The sequence below is a fragment of the Panthera pardus genome, unplaced genomic scaffold (assembly GCF_024362965.1).
Source record: "Panthera pardus isolate Hobbes unplaced genomic scaffold, ASM2436296v1 HiC_scaffold_22, whole genome shotgun sequence".
NCBI lineage: Eukaryota > Metazoa > Chordata > Mammalia > Carnivora > Felidae > Panthera > Panthera pardus.
Window position 1 is genome coordinate 60,711,897 of NW_026526788.1, and position 21,991 is coordinate 60,733,887.

Genomic DNA, 21,991 nt, shown 5'->3' on the forward strand with positions numbered 1-21,991 from the left:
CCAAACTAGCCTTCTCCCATTCAAAATAATCACTCCTCAAGTCAATATATACTTATTCCAATAATGCAATCATTACTCAGAACATGTCTGAAATTCTTTCAAAACTACTTTCAGAGTCTATAGCATGTTGTTCTAGATATCCTCCCTAGTAGCACATTTTTCATCAACAGATGACGAAGTGAATTTAAAGTGGTGGGGGGGGGGAGGGGTGGCAGTTATTCAGAGCAACCAGTGAATAAAACGGTAGATCAAACTGGGTTAAAAAACAGGGGACTACTTAATGAAGCAATGAAGCAGGTTTTCTTGTGTTTATAAACCGGCTATGAAAACAAATTTCTAAAGAATTCCTAAAATGTCTAAGAAATGACAGTGAAGGGGTGCCTGCCTAGCTCAGTCAGTTGAGCGTGCAACTCTTGATCTCAGGGTTGTAAGTTCGAGCCTCACACTCAGATTTTTAAGAGATTACTTAAAAATTAAATCTTAAAAAAAAAAAATGATAGCAATATTGGAATAAGTTTTTCTAATAAGGTGATTATATGAAGGATATTTGGAAGCATATCTTATTACAGTCTTTTATAAAAAGTAGTCTTTTAAAAAAATGTTTATTTAGTTTTGAGAAAGACAGAGTGAGGAGGGGAGGGGCAGAGAGAGAGGGAGACACAGAATCTGAAACAGGATCCAGGCTCTGAGCTGTCAGCACAGAGCCCGACGCGGGGCTCAAACCCACAAACTGCAAGATCATGACCTGAACCAAAGTTGGACACTTAAGCCACCCAGGCACCCCTATAAAAAGTAGTCTTTTGGGGCGCCTTAGTGGCTCAGTGGGTTGAGTGTCTGACTTTTGATCTCAGCATCATGAGTTCAAGCCATGTGCTAGGCTCTGCACTGGGAGTGAAGCCTACTTAAAAAAAAAAAAAAAAAAGTAGTCTTTTGACCCATTTTATATGTGTTTCATTTTGCAAGTCACCTCAAATCACTTCTGGAGATTTACAGAGAAGTATATTTTATTGCTTTACAGTCAATACTGTACATAAGGAACCCTCCAGTTATGCAAACCCATTCAACCATAGATACCATCAAGTTCAGCTTATTCTGAATGGATCCTTGATACTAATCACTGATTGGACTCTAGTACTAAAGTATCACTTTTCATCTTCACAATTCTTCTTTTTGAGTTGAGTACAAACATAATAGAACTTACTCATCCAAATGAGCCTTATCACTCCCTCAGGCAACAGGGAGGCAAGATGTCCTGCATGATATATACATATACTGATTAGATTTTTGTTTTGTTTGTGAGTGTTTTCCAATTTATTTTTATTAATAATTTTACGAAGCACAATCCTAGTTTTTTTTTGGAAAGGGATCATTTGTTTTTGGAAGTTTTTCTTCTTTTTATCTATTACCCTAGTTTCTCTGTTCAAACACTCAAGCCCTTATTCTGTTGTTTCAGAAAAAACAAACAAAACCCTATTTAAAAGTTCTTTTAGAAAAAAAAAATCACACCTACTTTTATATTCCTTAAACCTTCAACTGTATACATCTGATCCATTCACAAAGTGATAAATCCCTCAAGAATAAGTCAGAGGATATGAATAGGTTAATAACTTTCAATGACTTAAGAGCTGTTCATTCATTAACATAAAACTCTCTTGCATGGAGACAATCTGTTTGAGAGAATGTGGAATAAGGTAATATGTAAGTTCTACATTTTCAAGTTGTAAGAAGGATGCCCTGAGTCCTCTCTCATGACTTTGGACAATGACAATTTCTCTGGCTTTTCTAAGATAGGTTATCTTCCTTAGCTTGTACCAAAAACTTTTTAAGAAACTTTGACAGTGCTGTCACACTAAGAACTTCAAAAGGTGCATCCAGTTTACACACTAGCCACAGTAGGTTCTACTCAGCTGATGTTCCATTATTAACTTAATTCAGTACCATTACAAGGAGCCTCATCTTTCTTTAAGAAATGCTGAAACACCACACAAACGCTCACATTGTCATATATCTTTTTTTTTTTTTAATGCTGCCTGGTGCATATATGGTCAAATGATGTTTATAAGGATGCCCAGACCATTCAGGAAGGGAAGGGTCAGTCTTTTCAATAGTGTTGAGAAAAACGGGATATCCACATGAGAAACAATGAAGTTGGATCCTTACTTTATTCCACATACAAAAATTAACTCAAAATGGATCAGAGACCTAAACATAGGGCTAAAACTATAAAACTCTTAAAAGAAAACAGAGGAGAAAATCTTTGTTATACTGATTTTGGCAACAATTTCTTGACATGACAGCAAAATCACAGGCAACAAGAGAAAAAATAGATGGACTGGACTTCATCAAAATTAAAAACTTTTCTGCATCAAAAGACACTATTCAAGACAGTGAAAAGGCACCCCACAGAATGAGAAACAATATTTGCAAATTATATACCTGGTAAGAGATTAATGTCCAAAATATCTAAAGACATTTCATCTACAACTCAACAACAAACCAAACAACCCAGTTAAGAAATGGACAAAGGACTAAGACAAGACATTTCTCCAAATAAGATATACCATATAGATGGCTAATAAACATATGAAAGGTGCTCAACATCACCAGCCATTACGGAAATGTAAATCAAAACCACAATGAGAGGAATGTCTGAGCGGCTCAGTTGGTTGAGCATTGGACTTAAGTGGCTGACTCTGGCTCAGGTTATGATCTCAGGGTCTGTGGGTTTGAGCCCTGCATGGGGATCCCTGCTGTCAGCACAGATACCACTTCAGATCCTCTGACGCTCTCTTTCTCTGCCCCTCCCCACCTCGCACTCTATCAAAAATAAATATTAAAAATATATATTTTTAAGCCATAATGAGATACAACCTCCTACCCATTAAAATGATCATTATCAAAATAACAACAAAAATCTTAAAATAACAAGTGTTGCCAAGGATGTGGACAAACTAGAACCCTCATGCATTGCTGGTGGAATGTAAAATGGTGCAGCCACTGTGGAAAACAATCAGGACTTTCTCAAAAAGTTAAACATGTAATTACTATAGGATTCACCAGTTCCATTCCAGGGTATCTACCCAGAAGAACTGAGAGCAAAGACTAAAATACATACTTGTATATCAATGCTCCTAGCAGCACTACTCACAAAAGTCAAAAAGGTGGAAGCAACCCAAGTGTCCACTGATGGACGATGGATAAACAAAATGTGGTCTGTACATATAATGGAATATTATTCAGCCTTAACAAGGAATGAAATCTGATATATGCCACAACATAAAAGAAACGTGAAAACATGCTAAGAGACATAAGCAAGACCCATGGAATCATATGATTCCACTTATATGAAACATCTAGAATAGTAACTTCACAAAAAGTAGATTAGGAGTTACAGGGGCTGAAGTGAAAAGATGATGGGAAGTTACTGCTTAATGAGTTTCTGTTTAGGATAATGAAAAAGTTGTGGAAATTGATAATGGGTTGCACGATATTGTAGATTTACTGAATGCCGCTAATTATACATTTAAAATAGATAAAATAGTAAGTTTTATGTGGATTTCACCACAATAAAAAAAAAGGGAGGGAAAAAGGTGCTCTACCTTGTTTGAGATGTCTTTGGTAACAGCATACCAATAATATATAATATATAATACTTCTTACTTTAGATTGTTTCTTCTCCTTTAAATGCCACTAATGCCAGGGGCACCTAGGTGGCTCAGTCAGTTAAGCGTCCGACTTCAGCTCAAGTCATGATCTCATGGCTTATGAGTTTGAGCCCCACATCAGGCTCTGTGCTGACAGTTCAGAGCCTGGAGCCTGCTTCAGATTCTGTGTCTCCCTCTCTCTCTGCCCCTTCCCTGTTCACGTTTTGTCCCTCTGTCAAAAACAAATAAGCATTAAAAAAAATTTAAATGCCACTAATGCCAGTAAGTTTTGTGAGGATATACAATAGCTGACAGAAACATGACCTGAGTGGCCTGGACTTAAGTCCAAGTAAATATACCATGCAAAAAAAATGTTCATTTAAATGTCAAGTAAGTTGAGTCAATTCCAAAAACAATAAAACAAGATCATTGAGGGCATCTACTATGCATGACAGGATAAGATGACAGATCAAAAGTCCAGGAATAGTTCTGCTAGTAAGAGGATAATCCTCTAATTTAGCAAAAACTAGTTTCTCTTAATTTCTTCTCTGGTACTTTTAATAGCTTTATTCTATCTTCTCTCTCTGCTTTGGGCTTGTAACTGCAAAACACTTAGTTTGAGATAATTGGATTTCATCCCTAGTGGCTAATAACATAGCCTAGAAAGGAGAGGAGGGCAGAAAAATTCAAAAGGAGAGTCTAACATATTTTCAATTCCTCCCAAGATTTAAAAAATGCACAATTTTAGAATTTTAACAATATCTAGAACGAAGTATTTACACAGTACTCTGTGTAAATTTCCTTACGTTTACTCCTAAAAATTAAAAGAAAAACCGTGTAAAATTATCTGTATTCTAAGGATGAGGATTATATTCAAATGCAAGACAATGACTTCTCATTGAGAGATTAGTAAATAATTTCTGTTCCTGTGATAGCTCGGAGCAGCATTAAGAAACAGAACTGACCTAGGTTTACATTCTAGCTATGAATCTTAAGCCAATTTCCACGTACAATTTCTTTTACCTCTTGACTTGGTGAACTATTTGCAAAACAGAGGCAATAATCCCCACTTCAGTGGGCTGTTGTGAAGAGCCCTACACTGTGCAGGGGCGCCAACTATGGATTTCAGCTCAGGTCATGGGCTCAGGGTTCAGAGTTTGAGCCCCGCATCAGACGCTGCGTTCAGCGGGGAGCCTGTTTGGGATTCTCTCTTTCTCTCCCTCCCTCCCTCCCTCCCTCCTTCCCTCTCTCTCTCTCTCTCTCTCCGCCCTTCCTGCATGTGTGCTCTCTCAAAATAAATGAACTTAAAAAAAAAAAGGTACACTGTACATAAAATATATTTTATAGCACATATAGTACATGCTTAATAAATATTCTCTTCCTCCTGACAATTTCTCAGAAAAATGGGAAGGACTGGACAGTGACCAACATCCATTAGTACTGAAATGGTAACAAAAAATAAGGAACTTACTGTTGGACTTACCAAAATGGCTCAGAACCCTAAAGGTGTTGGAGCTGGAAAAAAATTGTAATGTGCCTCTTTTTGGATCTTTGGGCTCAACAGGGGCAATAAAAAGAAAGGAAAAATAAGAAAAAAAAAAGCAGACTTCTTGACTGAAAAAGGAAAAATCAAAATGATTTAAATGAACCATAGAGGGGTGCCTGGATGGCTCAGTTGGCAGAGCATGCTACTCTTGGTCTCTGGGTTGTGAATTTGAGTCCACATTGGGTGTGAAGCCCAAACAAAACAAAACAAAACAAAACATGAACCAATCTAGAAATAATACATCTTCATAATTGTAAACCAAGAGTCATTCTATATTTTTGAAGGTCATTAAGTAAATATTAAATCCTCCGTGGACACATACACTCTCCCTTGGGGTAAAGACTTCTGAAAATTATACATATATAATTTTGATGTTAATTCCATGAAACTTGTTGCATATTAAGTCTTTCTTGCAACTGCAAAGGTCAATTACTTCCTTTCATTAAAAGAGTTTTTATTGTTTCTAAAAAGCAAATAATTTCCATGGTACTTATTAGAAGCATATCAGTGATACCTTTGTCATAAAGGAAAAAATTTAAATTTAAATAAAAACCTTTCTCAGAATCCATTCCTTCACCATGATCCTGCTAAATAACCCTTCACTAAAAACAGTGCTTAATTTCTTTTTTCTGTAAACATAATCTGATGCCAAATACTTTGACATTTTAAATCTATTCAGAAAAAGAACTTCAACTTTCTATTAAGTTCATGATCATCTGTAATACTCACAAAGAAAATTCAAAAACGAAGGAGTGATTAAATATTCCACTGCTATCTGTCCAACATTTCAGGTTTTTCCACAATATATAGGAATATAAATGAGTTTAAGGTTGATATTCTTCTCCTTATTCCTTAGAGTTTCCTGTATAGCTTGAGACTGGTATATCAATACTTTGGTATCACTGCATTCATCATTTTACATACATCACTATTTCCTTTAAGGCTTATACCAACAGTTTACCCTCCTTCCCCCCCACCCTGCCCCCCGCAAACACACACACCTTCTTTTTCTTAAATGACTAACATCAATCACACTGCTTTTTCTACCACCTCATAGTCTCTAAGGTTAAGATAAAAATAAGACTAGGCCTAAACTCTGAATGTGTGGGACTTAGCCTTCAAAACAGAAATAGGATTATTCTGACTCGTTTACTCTTCGATCACTTCTTACATCCAAATTATTCTAATTTAATAGCTATTGGCTAACATTTGCTTGTAAAAGAAACCACATTTTGCAGATTAGCAGTCTGTCAGATAGTGAACTACAATCATGAGGACGTAATAGCAGTTACTTTAAGTTACTCACTGAATCAGAAAATAATTTCTCATTTGAAACCTCAGCAATAAATTTCTGGATATAATATTATAAAACTAAGTAATTAGAATACTAAAAGCAATAGAAACCACAGGTCCATTTATGTCTGTTTGCCACTTGAAAAATGAACAAGCAATAAACAACCTAAAAAAAAGTCAATTCTCCCTTTGCTTTCCATTTTTACTATTCTGTCCACTATTAACAAAAATAAATTCAGCAATATAACATTTTTAGCAGTCCTCTATACAAACAAAAACAAGGAAACAGAATTCACAAATAGTATAACTTTACTCCCTTCATTCTATGGAGGGGAAACAGCTAGGTTAAAAACAACTTTCTTGCTCTTTCATATGTCCAAAGACCTAAATCTTTTTTGGCTTGATTTGTCCTGGGAAATGCAATCATCATTCTGATCCATCTGTCTGAAACATTTCAGCAGAAAAAGGCTAAAAGATTGCTCTCAGATAAAGACCACAAACACAAAATCTGTTGTCTAGAAAGCACCTACATTAGAGCAACTTAATAAAATAGAAAACAAAAGCACCCAGCAGGTCTAATTGAGGGGAAAAAAAACCTTAAGAGAAGGGAAAAGAAAAACATATATCTGCAGAGGAAGACAAAAATATGCAAAGGACCAGTTTCTGATACACATCATGTGTATTTTTTTTCATGTGCATTTTTTATAAAAAACATAGTCCACCGCTGGTGAATGGCAAAGCTAATATAAAAGACTCAGTATTATCTAGAATCTAAACAATGACTTTCATATATATAACTTTTCTGTACTTGGTATACAAACTGGTTAAAGCATAATTAACGTACATACTCCCAGTAAGAGAAAATGTTAATCTACAGTATTAGATAAAGAGCTAAATACCAATACTGGCATTAATTTTATAGGCAGATCTCAAGATTAAAATTAATTTAGGTCCAAGACAATCAGGAAAAATCAGCTTATGTCAACAGGTTAAGTTCTTCATTTTGGGAGTTTTAAAAATTTTATATAAAAATGTCGATCTTACATAGAAATTCTATAAATAAACTAATAAAAACATTAAAAATGTATAGCTTGTGGGGTGCCTGGGTGGCTCAGTCGGTTAAGTGTCCGACTTCGGCTCAGGTCATGATCTCACTGTTCGTGAGTTCGAGCCCACGTCAGGCTCTGTGCTGACAGTTCAGAGCCTGGAGCCTGCTTCGGATTCTGTGTCTCCCTCTCTCTCGGCCCCACCCCTACTCATGCTCTGTCTCTCTGTCTCTCTCAAAAATAAATAAACCATTAAAAAAATTGTTGCCCCTGTTGAGCTCCTTTCCCTGCTCATACTGTCTCTGTCTCTCAAAAAAAAAAAAAAAAAAAAAAAAAAAAAAAAAAAAAAATGCTAAAAAAAAAAAAATTAAAAAAATGTATAGCTTGCTTTAATTACAAGGACAGCTGATGATAAACAAGATCTACGAAAGCTTGCATTCAGATGAGATGAAGATAATGAGGTTCCCATCAGAATGGATTATGCTACTGAACACTCTATGACACATTTCTTTCAGGGAAATAAATGTACCAAACTACAAGCAAAATCATAAAATTTTCTAAAAGTAATAAAAGTCAGGCAATTATTTCTATTTAAACAACCAACCAACCAACCAACCAACCTGGGGCGCCTGGGTGGTTCAGTCAGTTAAGCATCCCACTTCGGCTCAGGTCATGCATGATCTTGTGGTCTGTGAGTTCAAGCCCAGAGTCAGGCTCTATGCTGACAGCTCAGAGCCTGGAGTCTGCTTCGACTCTGTATCTCCCTCTCTCTCTGCCCCTCCCCTTCTCGCTCTCTTGCTCTCTCTCAAAATAAATAAATAAACTTAGAAAAATTTTTAAATAGTAACAATTCCTTTAAAAATCACCTTAAAATTAAATCTCCCTCATTCTCATGCATTCACTAAAACTGAAAGCTGGTAAGTTCTTAGCAGGAGAAAAAAGAAATCAGTAAAACTGATAAACCTCTTGCTAGACTGAAGAAAAAAAAAAAAGACACAAATTACCAGTATCAGGAATGAAAAATACAACAGTACTACAGATCTTACAGATATCAAAAGAATAATAAAAATATAATGAATATTATGCCAATAAATTTAAAACTCAGTGAAATGGACACAAACTATCAAAACTGATTTAAGAAGAAACAGAAACTCTGACTAGCCCTATGTTTAAAAGTTGAATGCATAATTTAAAAACATTCCCACAAAAATAACTCCTGGCCCAGACAGTTTTACTATTAATTCTATCAAATACTTAAGGAAAAAATAATGTCAATTCTACCCAAACTTTGAGAAATAGTAAAGGGGAACAATTCCCAAACTCATTTTATGAGGCCAGAATTATACCAAAACCAAAATTCAAGAGACATTACAAGACAACTATAAACCAATGCTCCTCATGGACAAAACGCAAAAATCCTCAACAAAATAGCAGCAAATCAAATTTGCCAATACATAGAATAGTACTTAACCAAGTGGTATTTACTCCAGGAATGCAAAGTTGGTTTAACATTCAGAAATCATTCAGTGTAATTCATCCTTGGATCTTCTCAACAGAGGCAGAAAAACATTTGATGAAATTTATCACTCATGTTAAAACTCCCAGAAAACTAAGAATAAAAAGAAACTTTCCAACCGATAAAAAGCATTTACAAAAAACCTACAACTAATATTATACTTAATGGTGAAAAACTGAACATTCTCTCTCCCTAAGATCAAGAATACAGTAAAGAGGTCCATTCTCAACACCTCTATTCAACATAGTACTAAGGTTTTAGTGCAAGAAGGCAAAAAAAAATTTTTAGTAAGATATAAAGATTAGAAATAAAAGTGATTTGCAGATAATCTGATTATATATGTAGATAACTCTAAGAAGTGTATAAAAGAACTACTAGAATAAGTGAATTTAGAAAGTTACAGGATTCAAAGACAATATACAAAAATGAGCTGTTATTTCTAAATGCCAGCAACAAACTAATAGAAAATGAAATTTCAACCACCATTTACAACTACATAAAAAATAGGAAATACTTAACAGATAAAAATGTATAAGACCTTTATACCAAAAAAGATGAAACATTGCTAAGAGATACTAAAGAAGATTAGGTAAATGGCACAATGTATCATGTTCCTGGACTCGAAGACTCAATGCAGTTAAGATGTCAATTCTCTACAAACTGGTCAAGAAATCCTCTTGGGGTGCTGGGTGGCTCAGTTGATTCTGGCTCAGGTCATGATCTCATGATTTGTGAGTTTGGACCTGACATCAGGCTCTGCACTGAGTGTAGAGTCGGCTTAAGATTCTCTCTTTACCTCTCTCTTCTCTCTGCCCTTCCCCTGCTGCACGGTTTCACTCTCTCAAAAATAAATGCATAAACTTAAAAAAAAAAAAAAAAAAGAACTTCTACAACTCAACAAAAAAACAACCTGGGGCACCTGGGTGACTCAGTTGGTTAAGTGTCCGACTCCTGACTTCAGCTCAGGTCATGATCTCACGGTTCATGGGTTCAAGCCCCACAACAAGCTCTGCACTGACAGTGTGGAGCCTGCTTGGGATTCTCCTCCCCCACCCGCCCCTCCCTCGCTGGCGTGCACGCTCTCTCTCTCAAAATAAATTTAAAAAAAAAAAAAAAAAAGATTGCCTTTTTAAAAAAATTTAAAAATAAAAATAAAAGGACAAACAACCCAATTAAAAGATAGGCATCTGAATAGGCACTTCACAAAAGAAATTAAGTAGCCAATAACCACATGAAGATTTTCAACATCACTATTTATCAGGAAATACAAAGTAAAATCACAGTGATAACACTACACGTTCATCTGAATGGCTAAAATTCAAAGGACAGACAATATCAAACATAAAAAAAGCTTGGAGCAAGCAGAATTCTCATGTTTCCTGGGTGAGACTTTAAAATGGCACGACTACTTTGAAAAACCATTTGTTTGTTTCCTATAAGGTAAACATATAATCTGGCAATTGTACTCCTAGGTATTTACCCAGAGGAAATAAGAATATACACCCACAAAAAGACTTGTAGTATACTACTGTTCGTAGCAGTTTTATTCACAGTAGCCCAAAATGAAACGACTCAAACGTCCATCAACAGATAAATGAATAAACAAATTGTATACAGGTATCCCCTACTTTTTGAAAGTTCAAGTTATGCCACTTAACCTTGACAAAGGACCTATATTTGTACCTGTTTTTGCTAACTGAAATAAATCTGAAGAGGATTTTTGCTTTTATGAAAAAAGCGAAAAGCAAAACTGGCATTCAGCATTTGTTTTGCAGCCAGCCCTTGCAGAGGCAGTTCATACCACAAGCACCAAGAGTGGCTCCGTGACACTCCTTCCCTGTGACTTAATATCTTAGCATCAAGCCACCATGACTTTCAATTGTGTCTGTAAGCTACTGTGCTTTAGCTCAATTTATTTTGTGTATTCATTAGCAACATGTGTTTTACAGTATCAGAAAAGCCTAAGAACAGTTACTTTGAGGATCTGGAAATGCCCCCAATTTTCTTCCATATAAATTAAGGGTAACTGTTTCTTCGCTTTACGACATTTCAGCTTACAAATAGTTTCAGAGAACACTCTACTTCCGATAGCAGGGAAAACCTATGCACATGCAATGGACTACTACTTGGCTTCCTCCTCCAAAAAAAGTAAAGTTTAAAGAGAAACAGGATAATTTTATAATGCTGACGGGTTAAAATCACTAGTAATAAGACTTACTGGTATTATGGTCTGAAAAGAATACACCATTTCTGTAGTATTCTTCACAAATGTGCATAATACATCATGTGAAAAAACATCAGACAAACCCAAATTGTAGAAGATTCTACAAAAGTATCTAACCAAAAGTGTCACAATAATGAAAGACGGGACTGTCACAGAAGACACTAAGGAAAAATGAGAACCAAATGCAATGTGGGATCTTAGACTGGGTTAAAGAATATTAGTGGGAAATTTTGCAAAAACTGAATAAAGGCTATATTTCAATTAGTAGTATTGTACTAATGTTAATTTCTTAGTTCTTATAATTGTACTGTGGTCAACTATATTAAATAAGAGGTCACCATCAGAAGAGAATAGAGGCTGGGGCATCTGGGTGGCTCAGTCAGTTGAACATCCAACTTCAGCCTACATCATGATCTCACGGTTCATGGGTTTGAGCCTGATGTTGGGCTTTGTGGTGGCAGTGAAGAGCCTGCCTGCTTTGGATTCTCTGTCTCCCTCTCTCTCTGCCCCTCCCTGCTCGCTTGCTCTCTCAAAACAAAACAAAACAAAACAAAACATTAACAAAAAAAAAAAAGAGAAGGGGTGCCTGGGTGTCTCAGTTGGTTGAGCATCTAACTTTGGCTCAGGTCATGATCTCACAGTTCATGGCTTCGAGACTCACATCAGGCTCTGTGCTGACCGCTCAGAGCCTGGAGCCAGCTTCGTTCGGTTTCTGTGTCTCCTTCTCTCTCTCTGGCCCTCTCCTGCTTGCGCTTGCGCTCTCTCTCTCTCGGTCTCTCTCTCAAAAATAAATAAACTTTAGAAAATCTTTTTTACAAGAAGAGAATAGAAGCCAACTATTATTTTTGCAGCTCTTTCATAAGTCTAAAATTATTTCAAAATAAAGTTTTAAAATGTTGAGGGTAAGAAAAAAGGAGGAATGAACTGCTTACTGACAGACAAAAAACATCATCAATGCATCACAAAAACATTATGTTGAGCAAAAGAGGCCAGACACAAGAGTATATACTGTATGACTCCATTTATATGAAATTCTGAAAAGGGCAAAATTAATCTACAATGATGAAAAGCCCTGAGGCAAATGGCAGGGTAGAAGGGAGAACTGACTTCAAAGAGGCAATGAGGGAACTTTTTGGAGTGATGGAAATATCCTTTATCCTAATTGTGGTAGTAGTTACACATGTATACATTTTGTCGAACTAAATCTATATACCTAAAATGCATGTGTTTTATCATATGTAACTTACTATTATTTTAAAATTAAAAACATAAGTTCATATTTAAAAGTATTCCACTTGGTCTTTCCTTTCAGCAGTGTGCAGCAGCAAGATGGTGCAAATTTCCAAGAAGAGGAAGTCTATTGCTGATGGCATCTTCAAAGCTGAACTGAATGAATTTCTCACTTGGGAGCTGGCTGAAGATGGCTACTCTGGGGTTGAGGTCCAAGTTACATCAACCAGGACAAAAAATCATTATCCTGGCCACCAGGACACAGAATGTTCTGGGTGAGAAGGGCTGGCAGATCCGAGAATCGGCTGCTGTGGTTCAGAAAAGATTTGGTTTCCCTGAGGGCAATGTAGAGCATTATGCTGAAAAAGTGGCCACAAGAGGTCTATGTGCTATTGCCCAGGCAGTCTCTGTATTACAAACTCCTAGGAGGCCTCCTTGTGTGGAGGGACTGCTATGGTGTGCTGCGATTCATCATGGTGAGTGGAACCAAAGGCTGTGAGGTCATGGTGTCTGGGAAGCTCCAAGGACAGTGGGCTAATCCATGAAGTTTGTGGATGGCCTGATGATTCAAAGTGGGGACCCTGTTAACTACTACCTTGACACTGCTGTGTGCCCTGTGCTGCTCAGACAAGGTGTGCTGGGCATCAAAGTGAAGATCATGCTTCCCTGGGACCCAAGTGGTAAGAATGGCCGGCCCTAAGAAGCCCCTGCCAGATCATGTGAGCACTGTGGAACCCAAAGATGAGATCCATCCCACCACCCCCATCTCGGAACAGAAGGGTGGGAAGCCAGAGCTGCCTGCTGTGCTGCAGCTGGCACCCACAACATAACAGGGTCTCCTCTCCTGGGCAGCTGAACCTGGAGTTTGGATTTTGCCCTGTAAAGACCTGTAATAAAATCTTTGAAAAAGAAAAAAAAGTATTCCACTTGAATAGTGCATATTTTTATACTGGGTAAACAAATACTGTGATTTTTTTTTTTTTAGTTTTTAATTAATTAATTTTAAGTTTTTATTTTAATCACCCAGTGCTCATAACAAGTGCAGTCCCTAATCTCCATCCCCTATTTTACCCGTCCCTTCCTTTATCCTCCTCTCCTCTGGCAACCATCAGTTTGTTCTCTAAAGGTAAAAGTCTGTTTCTTGGTTTGTTTGTTTTTCCTTTGCTCATTTGTTTCTTAAATTCCACATGAGTGAAATCCTATGGTATTTGTCTTTCTCTGACTTATTTCACTTAGCATTATATGCTCTAGCTCCATTCATGTCATTGCAAATGGCAATATTTCATTCTTTATGATGACTGAATAATATTCCATTGTGTGTGTATGTGTGTGTGTGTGTGTGTGTGTGTGTATACACACACATATACACATACCACATCTTCTTTTTCCATTCATCAGTCGATGGACACTTGGGCTGCTTTTCATAATTTGGCTATTATAAATAATGCTGCTATAAACATAGAGGTGCATGTATCCTTTGAATTAGTGTTTTTGTATTCTTTGGGTAAATATCTAGTAGTGTAATTCCTGGATTTTAAGTTTGAGGAACCTTCATACTATTTTCCACATTGGCTGCACAGGTTTGCATTACACCAATGCACAGGGGGGATCCTTTTTCTCCACATCCTCGCCAACACCTGTTGTTTCTGTGTTTTTTGTTTTAGCCATTTTGACAGGTGTGAGGTAATATGTCACTGTAGTTTTGATTTCCATATCCTTGGTGATGAGTATGTTAAGCATCTTTTCATGGGTCTGTTGGTTACCTGTATGCCTCTGGAGAAATGGTTGTTCATGTCTTCTGCCCATTTTAAATTAGATTATTTGTGTTTTTATCGCTTCTCGGCCTTTTGGCTAAAATCAAGTGTAGATTATTTGTGTTTTAGATGTTGGGTTTTATAAGTTCTTTATATATTTTGGATACTAACCCTTTATCAGATGTCATTTGGAAATATCTTCTCCCATCTAGTAGGTGCCTTTTAGTTTTGTTGACTGTTTTCTTCGCTGTGCAGAAGCTTTTTATTTTGACGTAATCCTCATAGTGTATTTTTCCTTTTGTTTCCCTTGCCTCAGGGGACCTATCTAGAAAAATGTTGCTAAGGCCAATGTCAGAGAAATTACTGCCTGTGCTCTCTTCTAGGATTTTTATGGTTTCAGATCTCAAATTTAGGTCTTTTTTTTTTTTAAGTTTTTTAATTTATTTAAGTTTTTATTTTAATAAAGTACAGTGATTCTTAAACTGACATATTAAAACCTACGTACCCAAATTGTTCATTCAATATATATTTTTACTGGGCACCTACTACATGCCAAGTTTGGCAACACATCGGATATAAACGTGAAAAAGAAAGCCCTTGCCCTTGAAGAACTCACAAGCCAATGGGGAGACAGGCAAGCAAACAAGAGCTGCAAATGATATATAAATTGCTCTCAGGAAATGATGTACTAAGGTGTCAGGACTACAGAGAAGACAATGTCTCAGATGAGGTTTCAGAAAGAATACAGATCCTTTCCAAGAACTTATCCTGTGAGGCTATTACACTTATTCCAATGATGTTTATCCCAAAATACTCAAAGCTTTCAAAAAACACTTCTTTTAATCTTGTCTCCATACTTCATGGCACGTTGTTCTGGTGAAAAGTCCTTAGCACTTCAAGGGTGTGAGGTTTTTTTAAATAACAAGTTATTCTCAGATAAATTTAATGTATACCATTCTGGAAAACAGGTGACAGTATAAAGCCAATAAACTTGTTTCCCTATGTGCTTTATGAAGGCAGCACCATAAGACTAACAATGTTTTTCATCCAACATTGAACTACTGAAATGATGTACAGTCTCTCAAGGGGGACTACTTAAAGTAGGCTTAATTCCTGGTTTGTTTGTTTAAGGTGAGGAGCTTATTAGCACTTTGAAATTATACCTCACTATAAACTGTCATTATTCAAAATGATTAATTTAAACTTATCATATACATAAACAGGTGTGTGTGTACACGCACTCACACATATAAATGTATGCTTAGGTTTGAATCTCAGTTCAGGTATATCACAGCTAAACTTCCTTGGACAAAGTCCTTAATGTCTTATCATCTGTAAAATGAAGACAATAGCAGTATCTGCCTCGTAGGGTTTTTGTAATATTAAGTAAATTATGTGAATGAGATAATCCATGTATTAAATGAGATAATCTATATAGAACATTTAGAATAGGGCTCAGCACATAATAAGCACTTAATAATTGTTAATAATTCATATTATCTTTATATATAAATATATTAGTGTCTACAGTAAGAGTAAGCATTAAAATATGAAGTCGGATTACAAAAAAAAAACAAAAAAGCAAATAAAAAGAAGAAATTATAAGGTATCTTTAAAGTTTAGAGACTAAGATTCAGTAACTTCTTCATTAAACAAGAAAATTTGTTTTTTCAATATTCTGTGGGAATAACTATATTATCTCAAAGCTCAGTAACAAAACGTGTCTGGAACCTACAGGTTTTCAATAAATCAAATTGAAATCAAAACTATTTCAATACATTGAGACTGTCTTAATAACCAAGGGGGAAAAAAATCTGTCACTTTTGATCCCATTAACTTCTATCTCTGTTTTAGGTAATATCTCGCCATTCCTTTCCCTTGAAAGGTAAAATTCTAGAAAGGGGAGAGATTGTAGGATTTTCTCCCAATTTGGACAGAAAGATCTACCCTTAGAAAGTACAGTATTTCCACCTGCTTTCTGACAAGTGCTCCTAAAAATGTCTGTGTCTAATTAAAAAATATAAAAGAATAAAAATGCTGTAAAAACAACTGTAAGGCAATAGAAAATCAAATAAATAACAAAGAGTATAAAGGAAAGAAAGGAAAATTCAAACCAAGTCAGTGTATATTTTTAATATATAAGTTGTCTGGTAGATGTCATGGCCACATCTATGTGTCAATTACCTATAAACTGCATGTGTTCATTTTTGCATTATTATATTATTATAACATGTATTTATTATTATTCATTTACTAGCCTAAACTGAACATCAAATTGAGATATGAGATGGAACTCAGTTTTCTAATACTGTTATATGAAAGGTTTCTGAAGATAAGTGAATTTATATATTTTAAGATTTTTGCATAAAGACAGTATTTTTTAGAGAAAATTTCTGAAAGATTCTTTTCCAGGTGTCATGGCAGTACACACATGCATGCACATACATATATGAATATGCACTCAACTCAGTCCTCCACCCCTACTACTTCTTAAATTAAATGACATTTTCACCAGATGCAAATATTTCAATAAAAACATCCTAAGTTCTGAAAAGATCTTGCAACTAATGACTAATACATTGATTATTTTAAATATATATCAGAGACAGGAAGGGAGAAACAGCACAGTGCTGTGTTTAAAGTCTATCTGATAATGAACAAAGCGAACAGCTCTAATTTTTAAAAAAGTCTTTACATAGCATATTTGCAATCCATTTGTCTTAAGAATAACATTAAACATTTTAGCTGATAAAAGTTTTCCTTAGGTAGAGCAAAAGATACAAAATTCCATCCGTGAAGAATAGTTCAATAAAGTAAAAGCCAAAAGTGCCCTAATACACACATTAATGTATAATGTCACTGCATTATTTCTTACCAGGGTATCTAAAGTAATTTAGCTCTACTTATCTTTACCATCTAAATCTCAAGGATAACTGGTAATTTCAATAGTCATAAATATCAATGGAAAGAGCTTTGATAACAAGAGCTTCTGGTAGCTAAATATATGATTAAATCAAGGAGTGTTTATTAATTGCCTGCTGTAGACCCACTGTGTTATGTCTAAACCAGAAGTTCTTAAGCAATCAAAAAGTGCTACTCACCAGCAAGTGTGTAATCCATATCAAAACCAAAACACTTTATTTTTTCCATGGCTAAACTTCGGTTCACAAACACCCTAAAACAAGGAACAAAAAATAATATCTCAATTAATACTGAGACAAACCAAAAAAAAATTCCTAATTTAATGAAATTATTTGGCTATCTTTCTAGATTTTTTCTTCACTTAAACACCAATACTTAGATTCATAAAAAAAATTATTCAAGTCTTTCTTATACCATAAGTGAAATCAGGTAGTATATGGAAAAACATGTATTTTCTTATTGTGTCTTGGTGTTAACAATGCCACGTGAAGATTTCAGAGAAGATTTCTCCTTTTCTAAGTCTGACCCACCAAGATAAGTTTATGCCTGAGATTTTATAATACATTCACTCATTCATTTGTAATTTATTTAATAAGCAGAGGCTCATTTAAAGCCTACCATGTGCCAGATACTAAAGATATAAATATATATAGATTCATTCCAATATTGAATGCCTACTTTATCCCCAACAAGGTACATGATACACAGTGAACAAAAGAGTACCTGCCCTCATGGAACCTCTATTTTAATTTGCAATCTCTATCCTTGAGGAAATTCAGCCTAGCAGGAGAAAGACTTATACACAAATAATTTTAGCAATTCAATAATTGCTATACAATAAGACAGAGGAGAGACAGCACCAGTTCTTTGGGGACCAGAAGAGATGTCTGAGCTGAATCTTAAGCAATCAGTAGAAGTTTTCCATTTGGACAAAGCAAGAAAGGCAATCCAGGCAGATTAATCAGGCCAGGACAAGGTTTATAGTGAACTATAAAAACATTTACAGTGGCTGGAGTTGAGGGAGTTTGCTTTGGTTTTGCTTTTCCGTTTGTTTTTGCAAAAGGAGGTTTTCCAGAAGGTCAGGGGTAGGAGGGAAAGGGCAATAAAAGCTATGAAACTAGAGGTACCTAGGTGGAGCAGCAGGTTAAGCATCAGATTCTTGATTTAGGCTCAGGTCAAGATCTCGTGGTTGATGAGACTGAGCCACGCATTGGGCTCTAGGCTGACCCTGTGGAACCAGCTTGGGATTCTCCCTCTCCCTTTGCCCTTCCCCCGCTCTTGCTCTCTACCTCAAAATAACTAAATAAATATTAAAAAAAAAAAAAAGCTAAAAGGTTAGGAATCAAAATCACGAAGATTCTGTATGCCACGTTAAAGTATGGACTTTATTGGGCAGACAAGGACAAATTACAGATTTTGAGGAAATGAAATAATCAGTTTCAAATTTCAGAAATCATTTTTGAAGACACAGGGAAAAAACTGTAATAGCATGGTAAATCATCAATCACCATGATGATATTCTGGGGTAAGTTCTAATCATTTCTGAAAATAAAAAAATCCTTTCCATCTGATCCCCAGCTTGATAGCCTCTTATTATCAAACCTTTTCTTTGCCTTCATTTTATAAGTAACTGTGAGAAATAAGAATGCTACAAATCACCTAGAAAAATTGATAAAAATAAAGATGCCTGGTCTGGGCTCCCCTATTAATGACGTATAGGTCAATAATCTCCCAAGAGGAGAGACTGTACCAGGGGATACAAAAGACTCCACTGGGCACAAAAAGAAGATACTAGATCTTCTACTGATACTTCATCACTTAAAAATGTTGAATTTACGTATGTTTTCTACTATATATAAGTAAGGACAAGAGTGCAGGAAGGGATGAATGTTCTGCATTTTAACTGATGGGATACTGAAGAGTTTGGGAACCAATTTTAGGCAGTGATATTTTGAATTAAAAAAATTTTTTAAGTTTATTTATTTTGAGAGAGACAGAGGCAGCGTGAGTGGGAGAGGGACAGAAAGAGAGGGAGAGAGAGAGAATCCCAAGCAGACTCCATACTGCCAGCACAGAGCCCGATGCAGGGCTTAAACCCACGAAACTGTGAGATCATGACCTGAGCCGAAACCAAGAGTCATACACTTAACAAACTGAGCCACCCATGTACCCCATGATTTTTTTTTTACTCTTCAGCAACTCATATATTACTATTTTAAATTTTAACAGAGAACTTTTCCTCTCATCTCAGAACGTATATATATGAATTCTAAATGCAGCTCTATAAAACCCTTAGTTCCTGAGAACTAAATCCTGAGAATTAATGCCAGTATTGGTATTTAGCTCCTTATCTCTGTAACACTGTAGATTAACACTCTATTTCTCTAATGGGATTATGTACATCAATTATGCTTTAACTACTTTATCTACTAAGTACAGATGAGTTGTATATGAAAGTCATTGTTTAGAATCTAGGTAATACTGAGTGCTGTATATTAGTTTTGCCACTGACCAATGGTGAACCATGTTTTATATAAAAAGTACCTATCAGGCCTATTAATAATTCATCTCTTACCCTAAATTATTGTAAAAATGTTCTTTGCACATGATGTATATCTAAAACTAGTCCTTTGCATTTTTGGCTTCCTCTGCAGATACGTATTTTTTTTTTTCCCTTTTCTTGGGGCTTCTTTTCCCTTAATTAGACCTGTTTGGTGCTCTGGCTTCCTATTTTAAGTTGCCTTAATATAGGTCCTTTCTTATGGATAGGAGGGGGACAGACGACTAGTGGGTAGCTGAAAGATACAAGGAACTACAAGATAAATGACACCCATCCAAATTTTTTTTTTAATTTTTTTTTTTTAACGTTTATTTATTTTTGAGACAGAGAGAGACAGAGCATGAACGGGGGAGGGTCACAGAGAGAGGGAGACGCAGAATCTGAAACAGGCTCCAGGCTCTGAGCTGTCAGCACAGAGCCCGACGCGGGGCTCGAACCCACGGACCGTGAGATCATGACCTGAGCCTTAGTCGGACGCTTAACCGACCGAGCCACCCAGGCGCCCCCCATCCAAATTTTTTAAACACCCCCATAACCACAAATATATCACCAAGACCCTTCCACCACTTCATCAAATGTCACCCTGCTTTTACTAATAAAAGCATCTACTTTATCATCACCTTTTCCCAGTTACATAAATCCTTCTGAAGGCAGCACAAGAGGGAGAAGACACAAAGTAATGATTCTAACTCTGGAAACCAAATGTTGCCACTGAAGCTTAAGCTTTTCAAACACACTCTCCGTTCAGGCCAGAGGCCAACTGCATCAAATCCTTGATCAGAGCCCAAACAGCTGACATGCCTAAAATATTCTATGGGAATTCAGGCAGGAACGGACTGGGAAGATTATTCTTCCTTGTGATACAACCCAGGAGGGATATACGTTGGGACACATAATAAAAGAAACAGCTTTGTTTCTGATAGAAGAATGATGTGAGCCGGTTTCAGACAGAGCTAAAATCACAGGGAAAAACCCAGACTTTGCTAATATCGTTCAATCAGTGCTAAACGTAGAAAGAAACTACCAACAGACCCAGCAAAATAGCTTACCACAGTTTCTTTCTTGGTCAGAAGAAAAATTAAGCCTGTACTCCTCATCACATTTTTTTAAGGATACGAAGATCATAATGCCCCTTAAGGATTATCCATACAAACTCTTGGAATCACATATATTGGGAATATTAAAATCTATTGTTTTGCCAAAATAATCACTGCTAAATATCCATCAAATTGCACTCTTTCCTCTTTGATTAACTTGTCACTTTATTCAATCAGCACATTTGTTGAAAGCCTGGTACAAGGCTGGTACCACTATGTGACATATTCCCAAAGCTGTTCTTGAGGGAGTAGCCTGAGTGAGAAAAGACTTTTTAGATGCCTAATCTTAGGAAATAAGATGTCCTATGAAGATCTTCCACCAAATACCCCTTTTATCTTTCCTTTTTCATTCAAAATAAGTAACCTCATTCACAGAAACAATTCCTGAATTTAAGAAAGAAACCATCACTTCTGTCTCCCCTTCTCATTTCTATTATGAAACAAAAGAAAAACTTCACATAGATTTTCATCTCTTCTTTCCCTAACTTATGCTATAAAAACATGGGAGGAAAAGGCAATAGGGAATTAAATCTAATTCATGTGCAAATATCTAAAGTGTATTAAGTAAAGTTATAATGACAAAAGGGAACAGGTGGATCAAAGAAAACTATAATAATATATATGCTAAGATTTACAAAGATCATAAACAACCAAATGCTCAAAGTATGCACTGACTTCAGAAGAGAGGCAGCCTACAGCCAGAAATATCATGTCTCCAGGATACAGTCTTCAAGAGAAACAATCTCTTGGCCTCAAACTAATCACTATTCTTTATTACTGTAACCAAAGTATTAGGTATTGTATCAGTTAAAAGACTGGGTCACTGTCCCACCATATATTTATAACAAAAAGATAATACCTGCTTAGAGAACTCAAAAATTTCTATTGGTCCCAGGACCTTGACTCTATCTTTGCCAATGTCAATTTACTTGTGTCACTTTTCTAAATTATTAACCAGTGGAACACACTCCACTGTAGAGCTCCACTTCAAGAATGTGAATACAGTTGTGAAATTAACTTTCCAAAGCTTGCTTTAAATAAAACACAAACTCTGCATTCTAGAAAGTGTGACTGACCTAAGCATCCAACCTTACAATGCAATTATGAGGCAGAAATTCCTACATAGTAAGGCATTTGCAAGATACAGATTTGAGCATTA

General features: G+C 36.0%; 1 protein-coding gene and 1 pseudogene across 5 annotated transcripts in view; one reads left to right on the forward strand and one right to left on the reverse strand.

Moving 5' to 3' along the window:
• Nucleotides 1-21,991, reverse strand: part of NT5C2 (5'-nucleotidase, cytosolic II) — a 144,926-nt gene that overhangs the window by 29,317 nt on the left and 93,618 nt on the right. For all 5 annotated transcript variants that reach the window (XM_053909892.1, XM_019459301.2, XM_019459300.2 and 2 more), the window contains one exon: nt 17,355-17,428. In XM_053909892.1, coding sequence (XP_053765867.1) covers nt 17,355-17,428 — 74 coding nt within the window. The remainder of the gene's footprint in view (nt 1-17,354; nt 17,429-21,991) is intronic.
• Nucleotides 12,617-13,390, forward strand: LOC109272839 (40S ribosomal protein S3-like; annotated as a pseudogene).